General features: G+C 33.2%; 1 protein-coding gene across 1 annotated transcript in view; it reads right to left on the bottom strand.

Moving 5' to 3' along the window:
• Positions 1-9,436, bottom strand: part of LOC124369324 (protein NipSnap) — a 39,227-nt gene extending 29,791 nt beyond the window's left edge. The window contains exon 1 of the mRNA XM_046827276.1: positions 9,170-9,436. Within this exon, the coding sequence (XP_046683232.1) occupies positions 9,170-9,234 (65 nt within the window). The 5' untranslated portion in view covers positions 9,235-9,436. The remainder of the gene's footprint in view (positions 1-9,169) is intronic.
• Positions 9,437-12,671: the final 3,235 nt, after the last annotated feature.

Genomic DNA, 12,671 nt, shown 5'->3' with positions numbered 1-12,671 from the left:
TTTTGTAGTTGGCAAGTAAATGATATGCAAAATCATTATACAATATATTAAGTCTTTAGCATGTAACTTTACAATAACTATTTTTATATTCAAGCTTGACTCCTCAACTGAATGCATTTGTAGCTGTATTCCTTTCCTTGTCTCATATTATTTTTGTACATGTTTCTAAATTAACTGACATTAAAAGAAGGTATGAACGACTCCTAGTTCCCAACGTGTCAACCTACGCTTACTGCGCACTTCGGGTTCAATTAGCCAGGCTTGCCTAATCCTGTACCTTTAACAAGATCCAAGAGTTCTGCCTAATACTGACACCGAATTCATCACCTGGTTGTGATGTTTCAAATAAGGGTCTTATCCTAACCTGAAGTCTCTCACAATACATAAAAATGTGTTTAGCAGCCTTCTCCGGCTGACTACACAGTCTAAACTTAGCATCTTAAGTAATGAGTCCTAAAATATTCAAACGTTTCCTGAATTGACGATGTCCAGTAATATGAGTGATTACCTGTATCAAAAGGCCTTATTTTAGCTTCATCAGCTAGTTTAAGAACTGGATGTTAATGTCTCTAATGAGTTTTTTGCCACCGATGACAGTGCTTATCTCTGGACCATTCCTTAATTGCTTGGTAAGCAGTTGACTTGCTTATACCATAGCCGGTTCAAGTCTAAGAAAGTTCTTCTTTGAGCCATTTCTCACAAATTCTTCAGCGAATTCAATGCCTTTAAAACCGGCATCCTCAAGAACCCAGCTAAGATGTACTAAAGTGATATACTGTATATCTAAAGCAAGAATGAGGTGAGTTGGCAGACTAAAATTATCATGACGATTATAGGCGGCTTGGCAATAGATTATCAACACCATTAGATGTCACTGTTCAAATCCAAATTTGTAATTGTCGGGCTAATTAAAAAGTTTAATAAATGGTTTGGAATTAAAATTTAATACAAGAAATACATCTGAAACAAGTACTCAAACAAGTATTCAAATTATAAATCAAAGAATAGAAAAACAACACGATACCTCTTTGATTGATCATTGATCAAATACTGTAAATAACCACGCCCCCCTTCAAAATAACATCGGTGAACAAAAAAAATCTGGTTTTAAATTTTTATAACAATTTTACATCTTTCTTAAGGTAAAGAGCTTAAGGACTTTGAATTTTCATGAAGCTTTGTGACTAGCCTCTGAACATTTAAAAAGTACAAGAGAACAAAATATCCCATAAGGCTCTAAACAAAGTTTAAAAGCCCATTTTTAGCTAAAATGTTTCAGGTGTAGGTATTTAAAAAAATTAATACTTAATCATAATATCACCTTTTATGTTTAGTAACAGCTATCAGTATTTGGTAAACAGTGTGTCATAACCTATCTCTTGCTTTTTGATTACTCAATTGTCAATTAATAAAAGGTAACTATTACCAAATCTAAGTCTCATTTTTAAACCTAGTTTGTACAACATCTGAATTTTACAGTTGGAGCTCACTTGTGCGCAACAAAGAAACATACTGGTAGAGCATACATTTCTTGATTTAAATTAAATTATTCAATTTCCAATAATTAGATTGAGATTGTTTATTTGCCAAAAACATTTCACAGGCAATAGTTGAAATAAATTGATTCGGCATACATTAATAATGTTAAATCAAATAAACTAGCAAACATTTCACAACTATCTTATTTTTGTAATTATTTAAAAAGTCTAGAACTCAATAATATTCCCCAGCAGCAGCAGTGAGGATTATAATGGCCATTTAAACTTAGCCATGTCAACCTTTGACAAATAAGAGATGAAATGAAATGAAAAATGTCTTTATTGAATATAAAGAAAAACATTCAATTGGCGAGGTTAGGACTATTAAGTCCTCTCTTACACCTAACCATAAATTTATTATACTATTAGTGTAAAATAAGAGCCACAATATATTCACCCATCACCATTCATACAAAGCCATTGTCCCAAACCCTATGCCACGATACCGTCAACCCGACGAGGCCCGAAACAGGTGGTCCTTAAGCAACCCCCAAAACCGCTCCCAACTACGAATAACTCTGATATTATTTGGGAGATTATTCCAGAGTCGACAAGCAGAGACTGTGAATGATTTACTGTAAATAGAAAATCTATGAACAGGAATAGATAACAGAGAGGCTCCACGTTGAATATTCCAATTGCTTGTTTCAGAAATAAAAAAGCGTTCAGACATATAAAAAGGGGAATAATCATTATACAAAATAGAATGTAACATGCTAAGAATTTGGAACTGATGGAGTAGATTCAATTTTAGCAGATGTAACTTATTGATGAAGGGTGTTATATGGTCATATCGTCTAAGGTTGAAGATAAAGCGAACACAATAATTTTGAGCACGTTGTAATCTGTCCAAAAGCTCAACCGTCATGTCATTTATAACTACGCTACAGTAATTGAAATGGCAGAAAATCAGAGTCTCCACTAGCATTACTTTCAAATTCAAGGGTAAATAAATAGCAAATTGCTTAAGACTATGAATGCCAGTAAATACCCTGCCACAAGTCTCAGTAACATTATCAGTCCAACTAAGGTTTTTTGTAATAGTCAGTCTAAGATTTTTGACCTTGTCATTGTATGAAAGAGGATGACCGTTCAATATGAGTGCAGGAGAGTTGTTCAAGTCGATACTGTTCAGAAGTCTAGAAGTTCCAATGAGAATAGTTTGAGTCTTGCTTTCGTTAAGTTTCATTCCAAAGAGATGGTGTCAAGACATTGTATATGTTGATACTATTGTAAATTAAATGTTTGTTTGTGTGATATAGTCAAATGAACAATTTTTCGTAATGGATAGGAATAGTGTTGATTTTTTTTAATAGAATTTCTTTTTAAAATGATATTAAGAGCTTCTAAATATATATTTAATGAATAGTCAATAGGTTACTAAGCCGGAGAAGTTTGTGTAAGAGTCTAAGGGCAAAAGGCCACAGATGGTTCTTATTTAGTTGCGCAGCTTTAGAACAACCTTTAACCAAAAAGGCTATTAATACTACAAAAAAGAGCCATTCGGATCAATGTGTTAACAGTAGGGCTCATTAGAAACCCTTGATCAGACAGCTGGGAGTGTTTACTGTGCCTTTGTTTGTTTGTGCTTGATATATTAGTGTATGTTAAAAATAGCCTACCAGATTTAACTGTAAATAGTTCTGTACACAGTCATTTTACCAGAAACCACTGTAAACTTAGAGTTAATTAGTGTAATCAGTCCACAAAAAATAGATTTGAAAATTGAGTTGAAATAGATTTGCAGAGATGGGCATTAAAATGTACATGTTACCAAATCATATGAAATGTCTTGATGTAAATAATTTTAAGAAATATGTTCAAAATATGTAGGTACATCTAGCGGTATACAATGTGAACAAATTTTTAGACCACATTAAGAGTATGTAGTTGTTACTATTTTGAGGTTCTTGTATAGCCTTTGTTGTGACAATGCCATGCATGTATTTTGTAATGGCAATACAGATTGTGATTCTGACACTGCCTTCTCTGCAGTTTAAAAAATAAGCATATTTCTCAAATTCAGTTCTCCCTAGATCACAGATCATCATATAGCGAAATATGTATCCATAATATGCAGCAAACAGGACCTGTCTATCTGCATAGTCTGCCAGTCTATGAAGAATAAACAGACCACTACTGATTGTCCTGGCAAACAAACCAGTAATACTTGAAAAAGAAAGTCAGTCATTAAAAGTCAAAACAAGAAAGCTATTTGTCGGTGTGGCTTCTATATCTAAAAGGAGAATGTTTTGCTGAAAATTTGTATTGGGAGAATGGATGTGAAGATTAATCACCTTAGTTTTCCATGTATTGACAATCAGAGAATTGCTGGTACACCATTGAAGCAGTATGTGCTATCTGCATAAAAACTTTGTTTAAACAATTTGTCCTTCTAGAGACATTAGTTGCAAAAACAGTGGATACCTGTGGGCTGTCAGTAATGACTATCGAATCACCAATAATACCCATGGTACTGACCGAGAAGCATTTAAAAGGAAAATTGAATTTTTGACATTTGCAATTGTGTTGAAAGGAAAGGGCATATAACAATGATAAATGTCCAAAATCCTGTTTTTCTTTTAAGTCAATCATTGTTAATAAAAATTGTTGAACAAAGAAACAGCTACACCATGGATCTCACCGTGTTAAAACTGTAGCAGGTTTTTAAACCTACATACAAAAATAAATTATGCAACTGAAAACTAGTTTGGTCATACTGTTTTTGAAGAAATTTACTTAAATTAACCTTTGTTTTTTTTAGTTTACTAATGTATCCTAATTCTTACCCTGCCAGTATAAACTGACATGGAGTCGAGAGTGCTACTACTTGTTATATTTTCATTTTTATCGTATCGTTAAAATGTATTGGATGGAAAGAATCGTACTCTAGATAAAGTTAAAAACAAAACTTAAACTAACCTAACCATTACTTCTTATCAATTTTAATAAAAGAATGATACAAAATAACTTAACTAACCATAACTTCTATTAGGTATTTAATAAATTAATAAAATTAACTCAACCATAACTTCTTACATTTTATTTCATACCATTTCAAATATATTTATTCATGAATAAATATTTTAAAACTATTAAAAGCCCCATGCATAACAAATAATTGTGTACGGGGGAATTAATTACAAATATTAGCAGCCTGTTTACTGTTCATTTCAGTATGTCCTTATATGATGCCAACACTTCAAACACTTAAGAATTACACTAATATACATATTATTCCTACATAAAAACACATAGCCTACTCTCTACTCCCATACAAATTTCACAACAACAGAACTATACTACCAATATAACTAATCAGAACTTGTGAATACATAATAGATGGCTACTTTTAATCATAAAGCTTTAGAATTAGTAATAGAAGTACATCCATCTACCCATACCACCTTTAGTATGAAATAGTGACAATGAATACTAGTAGATGCAATAGTAAGTAATAGCATATTCACTTGAATAAAAACAGTATCTATATATAATTGCAATTACAGAACAATGGTGAAATAATACAGAAAATAAGTATTCTCCCATATTTCTACGACTAAAATGTCATAAAAGTGCATGAGGTCTAACACTGTATGTGATGATGTTCTAATGCTAAGTTCAAGATCGCCACCACTACAGCTTGCCCTAAGAGCTTTATATAGCAGCTTCATGTCAGCAACCTTCTTTTGATCTGCCAAAGGTTGTAGATGAAGTTCATTCAGTAAAATCACTTGTTTTGAGAAAGGAGGAACTACTTTTAAAGACAGATGAAAAATATCTTCAGTGAAACATTAAAACACTTATATTCCATTGGCTAGCTAATAACTGCAATACCACAGTATACAAGGAGGTATATCATGAGAACCGTGTCGCTTGAATACATCCAAAGAAGGTAACTTATTGATGATCGTCTCAGTAAACAGAACCCAATGTGAGAGATTGAAATTGGTCAAATCTGAGATTGGGAGCACAAACCTAAGGGTCAGTAAACAGAGAAACAAAGTAAGGGGCAAATATCTTGCACATCTCTTTTCCAGATGAAACTCAAATGTCAACCAATCTCGACGATGGTTCAGTTGTTAATTGTTAGTTAAGTTGCTTTACAAGTACCAGAATATCTTGATGTTTCTTGGAGTAGTGAATTCAACATAAATTCAACAGGAGACAATTAACTGCCATTATTATGCACCTCTCTTGAATCATAAAGAAATCATAAGCCATTGCACTTAAGATATACTTAAATCTTCTGTACAGCCTCTTCTTTGTTTCACTAGTTGCTTCAATTCCTGAACTATCTTTGAAATGGAGACACACCAATTCTCTACAGAGGTGTGCTTCTGGACGATGCAATGAAATCTATTACAAAATATATGGAAGCCTTCATTAACCCAGGTACTAGTGACAATCGCTACAGCTACAGTCAAACATTGCCGCAAAAAGCCACCTTATAAAGTAAATAAAATGCTTTTCGATGAAAGCAATGGTAGCATTCGATAGCGGATAAATCAATGTATCAGTTAGTATGAAGTTTGGTACTTTTCAATGTTTGATATAAGTGGGAGAGAAGAAGAATACTGTATTTAATTTTCATACTTGTCATTTCTTTGCTGTTGTTTACGTTTTGGTTAGTTTGTTTGTTTATGTTGCTTGTTGCAAGTATGTATTATTATTTAGTATAGTGAAACAAATAATTAGTGTTTTGTTTCCAAATAACCCAAGTTTCGTAATATATGTAGGCCTAGGTTAGAAATGTCAAGTTTGTATTTTAGCAAGTTCTGTTTATTTTATATGTTGAATTTTACCAACATTATATGCATTCGAAATGGATAGGAACTATTTAGATCAATCTAGTGATATAAGAAAGTTGTTAGAAAGTGAACCAGTAAACCATGACAGCGGTGGTGAATCTGATTAGGCCTAATGTAAGATCTCAGTGCTCCAACCGAAACTAGATGTATAATTGCACATTTTTGTAAATACATTTTTATAAAAATTAGGAATATGTGTTCAAAATACAAAATGTGTTTATTGGATAAATAAAATTTTATTTTTTCAAATGTGAAGAAAATTTGAACATGGCTTCTAAATTTGAAGAAAGTTTGACATGTAAGAAAATGTATGCTTCCCAGATTCATAAATATGACGAGTTATACTAAATAACTATAATTTATTGATAAATTATATGTTATTGCAAACTCTTGATGTGATATAATACTGTGTCATCTAAGGATAAACTATTATTGTTATAATATAGTACGTTACCAGGGTAATGCCAATTTTCATAAAAAATGCTCTGTTACAAATTTTATCAATATAAAAATAAATATTTGTTAAATAAGTCCATCAAACTATATATTTTCTGAAACTAGAGAAATGTATAAATAATTGTTATATTTTGGAATTTTGATTTAGTACAAATATACCACTTCTGTAGATATGATTCCACCCCCCTAAAACAAAACAAAAATACAACACACACACACACACACACACACACACACACACACACACACACACACACACACACACACACACACACACACACACACAAGTTTAAAATTAAAACAAATTGTACTGATAAAGTATGCATAGTAAAAAATACAGATTTTAATGAAAAAAATATATATATAACAATGCATAATTAAATAACTTAGTATTCCTTATATTTTTTATAAAACACCCTTGCAAAACCTGGACAAGTGGTTTGCCAATAGAGGCAATTTAGTTGACAGTTCTTGGATTAACATCTTCAGGATAGTCATCTAAAGTTTAATCATCTTGTATTATCTGGCTTGGGACACCCTCACAGCCATCCAATAGCAAAGGCTGGTACATCACTGTTATAGGACCCATGGTATTTAATAGTAGCACACAATGTAGGGTCTAAGATATTTAATAGCAGCAGACAATTTAGGGTAACATTGCTCCTCTCTTAGTAAGAAAACAATGGATTTCCTAAAAGTAATTTCTGGTAGGGACTGAAAACTAAATCCACTCGAACCCCTCTGTTGTTCATAATGGTGCTAGCTTGACAAATCGATAGAGAGGCAAATCAGAAATTTTACATAAGAAGAACAAGTAGAAAAGTTAATCCAATTACAATCCAGAGGGTTAAAAAATCAAAAATTAAACAGGAGTTAAGTCGGTAATAACATTAATGACAGAGCCAGTGTCCTAGATAAATCTAGTTGAAGGCTATAAGGGAGAGGTGCATGTATTACACAGCATCATAGAAGTGTCAGAAGGAAATTTAGTAATTATTCTATGTACCAGAAGAATAATGGTCACCACACTTAAAGTAGGGTTATTACACTTCAAATCAATCAATGAAAATAAAATAATTTAAGACCTTGATATCTCATATTTTGATGTTTATTGTATTGAAATTGTACCTGCTAAGACTACTTAAAATGCAGTTTTTAATTTTTCTACCATTTGGTTTTTGAAAGTCAAGCTTATATATCCACAAAAATCCAGGTTTTTTTCATCTCTCATTATTTTCTAAACAACTTACCTAAAACAGTTATTGAAGTTAAAGAGCTCTTTTAAAGAACCAAAAGGCAGAAAAATATAAAATCATTAAGATCTGAGATGGAAAGATACAGATCAATGGTTGAATTGATTAAATTGGAATGGCCCAGTAAACAACACATAGATTTTAAATTCCCATTATGGAAAACATCACATCTTTTCTGTCAATTCTGACACAATAATACTAAGCTAGTCACTTTAGAGTGAACTTGCAGCACTCATTTTTAAAGCCTATTAAATAGGTACAGAAAACCCTCGCTCACTAGTCACTAACACCATAAAAGAGAAAGGACAGTGTATGCCTCTTGGAATTAAACTACACAACAAAATGTAACTAATCAGGAAATGTAGAAAATAAATAAACTCCGAGATGTCCAAAGATGTTGTGCAAAGGAAAATTAGTCTGAAATAACAGAGGAAACACCCATGAATAAACTTCAGACCAGAGTTAGAAACTGTGGCCAAAATGACAAAAAAACAGAAGAAGTACCGAAAAACTCTTAAATTACACTTAAACGCAGTTGGTATAGGCTACTTATTCGTCCCCTTAAACTTTCTGTCCTTTTTTCATGTCAATATTGGTAACCCTGTTATCCCCTTATCTCTTAAATACCTAACCTCCCATCCAGTTTGATATCCTCCCCCATCCTGATCCCGCAGGTCACCTAGATAAATGATATATTTGAGAACCTGAAATTCTAAGACATAATTTGTGTGCAGTATATGGTTTGTCACTACTTAAACATTCTTTTTAAAAATTAAAATATCTAGGCTACTATTTTCAGAAATTGTTTAAAGTGGTTTTGAATTCATCATTTTAGGTAACATTACTAAAGTATATATTATATATTATTTTCAAAATTAGAGTGACCTGACCCATCCAACCAAACAACTCCAGCCAATAATTCTAAAAACATAGCCTATACTTCAATTTCAGAACAAAACCTTATTCTAATTGCTAAAACAAGGTTTAAATCCCCAATCTGGGAAGATTAGACCAATCCTGTTTATTACGAAATATAATCATAAAAAGTGTTGTCATAAATACTTTCCTATCAGTATATAAATTAAAGCAGATGAGTTGTAACAAATTTTACCTCATTGTAGAACGTTGAACAGTTCTAGGAGAAACAAATGATAATAATCTCAACGTAACTGCCATATTTAAAAATAAAACAACTAAAAAGTTAAATAGTATTTTTTGGTGTTTATTTTCCTTTATAACATTTGCTGTTTAATTCGTCATGCACATGTTTAAAATTCTCAACAGAAGGGAATGTTGTACGAATGTGAATCCAATAACCTACAAGTACCGTAATAACAATCATTCAATTCAATTTGGATAACCATTTTTTAATGGCAACGTCACGTCATCGGCTACGAAAAGAGACTATCATCTGTGGAAAAATTCTGTTCAACGACATATGAATACTTTAACTGGAAATGGTTCATTTTTGTTGTTTAGATCGGGTTGACCGGTAAAAAGCTAAATTAATTATTTTTTACTCGGAAAATAATCTTATAGAACTAATTGAAGAGGTGGCCGTAACAACGTTGTAACTTAGATTTTTCAACAAATTGATTTAGTGGAGGAACAACGTTGTAAGTGTCTAAATGCAGGCTTCCACTACAAAAAAACCTTCCTACTTTATATTTTAAAGGTTATTTCAGCTGTTGAATGTTGGTCACCCTGCAAGAGTTTTGAAGACGCTCGGGGAACAACGTTGTAACTTGCAAAGATGGCTGACTCCAATACAGTCCATTTGTCATCTAATGCAATAAAACATCTAAACAGGGCAAAAAAAACTAGAGTTAATATTTCTAAATGGAAATCTAATGTGAGGAAGAGGAAAAGAGATAGTGGAGAGGCATATATTTCATCCCGAAAAAAACGAGTGAGTGCTTTACTTCCACCAACTGAGGTAAGTGTCAACAACGTTGTAACTTCCTAGGCTAAACGAATTTACTGCTTTGATTACAAAACTGTTTTGTCGTTATAACAGTAATAAACTATTGTATATTTTACTTTTATTATTATACTAGCTGTCTCCCTTGGCTTCACTCTCTACTTAATATTGAAATTTCCAAGATAACTTTATACCATGACATGGAAACGGTATGTCTTCATTAATACTAGGTTATGTAATGTAAACAAACGCTGTACTTTCCTTGGCTACTTAATTTTCATACTGGATGTATCTTGTTTTAATGAAGTAGGCACAATTAAATATTTATATCTATTTAGGCTGATCAAAAACATGTTTATTCCTGAATATATTAAATGTAATATAATTTTAAGTTGATGTTAGAAACAAGATGAAGTTAGCTTAGGGTAGCTTGTAAAATACCTTGCATTTTAACAATGCCTTTAATGATTATTGTCCATTCATTATTAGCCTATTGTTAGTTTTGTTTTGTTTCAGGGTCCTATCTGCAAATGCTGTGGGAACTGTTATGCTCACAACTTATCCACAGAAAAAAAACTGGAACTATTCCACCAGTTCCGCGAGAAAATCTATGACGAACAAACTTCATATTTGGCATCAAACTGTATAATACTAGATGAACCAAGAAAACGAGTTCAACTCAAGTACAGCAGAAGCATCTTGGCCATTCCAGTTTGCCACATATTTAATACTTCACTTGCGATGGGAATTTTTCCTGAGGCGTTCAAAGCAGCCTACGTGGTCCCCATTCATAAATCAGGACCTACTGACATCACCTCAAATTACAGGCCCATTTCCATTCTCTCAGCGATATCCAAAGTTTTTGAGGATCTATTTCTTGATCGAATAAGATTTAGGATTGCTCAGTTAACCTGTCCTCAGCAACACGGTTTCTCACCAGGAAGGTCGACTCTATCAAACTTAATGTTACTCCAGACTCAGGTGCAGAATGCTTTTGCTAATGGCAAACAGCTGGATACAATATATTTAGACTTTTCCAAGGCCTTTGACACTGTTGACCATGCCTTATTACTCAAGAAAATCTCTGCGCTTGGTTTCGATGACATTTCAGTTCGTTGGCTGTCGAGTTACCTTTCTGAGCGCAGGCTTGCAGTGAAGTTTGCTGGCTCAATATCCTCTGAGTTTATCTCACTTTCCGGTGTTCCCCAGGGCTCTATCATTGGACCTTATCTCTTCGCACTCTTTATAAACGATCTTCCTCTGAATATCAACAGTGACTGCCTATTGTTTGCGGACGATGTCAAGTTATACTCACAGATTACTCATGTTGCGGATTGTGAATCACTTCAAAATAGTCTTCATGGCGTATATGAATGGTGCTTAATAAACAAAATGTCACTAAACGCCAAGAAATGTCAAGCCATATCATTTTACCGTTGCACTTCGCCTATAATGTACAATTACTTGTTGCAAGGAGAAACCATCGCTAGAGTAAATGAAGTGAGAGATTTGGGAATTACTCTGACACAGAATTTTAGCCCTGAGGCTCACGTTCATAATATTTGCTCGAAGGCAAACAGAATGCTTGGTTTTATCTCCCGTTTTTCTAAACATATAACAAATATGGTAGCCCTGAGGACAATATACTGTGCCCTGGTACGCCAGATTCTGGAATATGGATCGACTGTTTGGAATCCACACCAAAAGTACCTTTGTGATGATCTTGAACGAGTTCAGCGTCGTTTCATCCGTTTGGTGGGTGTCAGAAATGGATACCAATACCAACAAGTACCAATTGATGATATGTACGCCAGACTTAAACTGGAACATCTTGATACTCGCAGGACTGTAGCCGACTTAGTGGTTCTCCATAAGTTGGTGAACGGTGAGATGGTTTGCCCGGACGTCCTTCAACTCCTCAATTTCAAGACACCATCCAGCACTCGTTCCAATGACCTCTTCATCAGGCAACACTATGGCACAAACTATGCAGCAAACAGCACGGTGGCTCGCCTGCAGAGGGCCGGCAACAACCTGCCTATAACTGTCGACCTGTTCCATGATGGCGTGAGATCATTGAAGTGGAAAGTGAAAGGTGCAGTGCTGCCAACGTAAATGCCTCCACTTAATGTCTATGTTTGTTCATTTTCTCGGATTATTGTATGTCATAGTTTGTCTATTTACCATTGTTATTTTTACTGTCTGCTGTTTTGAAACACTGTTACGAATATCCCTGTTATATTATTTTATAGTTTATTATGTTTTTTCTGTTGTTACTGTTATTAAGTTATTTCTGTTATTATGTTATTTCTATTGTTATAGTTTATTTATTGTTGCGTTCTTTCATTATGGTATTGTTATAGTTTTATAGTTATTTTATAGTTATAGTTTTGGTGTTATTGTTATAGTTAAATACGTTTTTATTCTAGCATATATCATGCCTTGCATTAGAGTATTATGTAATATTTCCTTTCAGTCATTCACATGTTTTTGTTGAGGTAATTTTTTGGTTTAGGTTAAGTTGTAATTATTGATCTTGAATTATGGATCTTGAATGTAAAAAATGGAGTATGTCCGTTGGAAATAAATAAATAAATAAATAAATAAACATGAAGATATATCACGGAGGCAATGCACTGTAAGGTATTATATACCTTCAGAAATCGGAGGAGAAAAGGTAAAAGTTTGTCAA

Source organism: Homalodisca vitripennis, chromosome X, assembly GCF_021130785.1.
Source record: "Homalodisca vitripennis isolate AUS2020 chromosome X, UT_GWSS_2.1, whole genome shotgun sequence".
NCBI classification, from domain to species: domain Eukaryota; kingdom Metazoa; phylum Arthropoda; class Insecta; order Hemiptera; family Cicadellidae; genus Homalodisca; species Homalodisca vitripennis.
The sequence above is the reverse complement of the archived record's forward strand: the minus strand, read 5'-3'. Positions and strand labels throughout refer to the sequence as shown.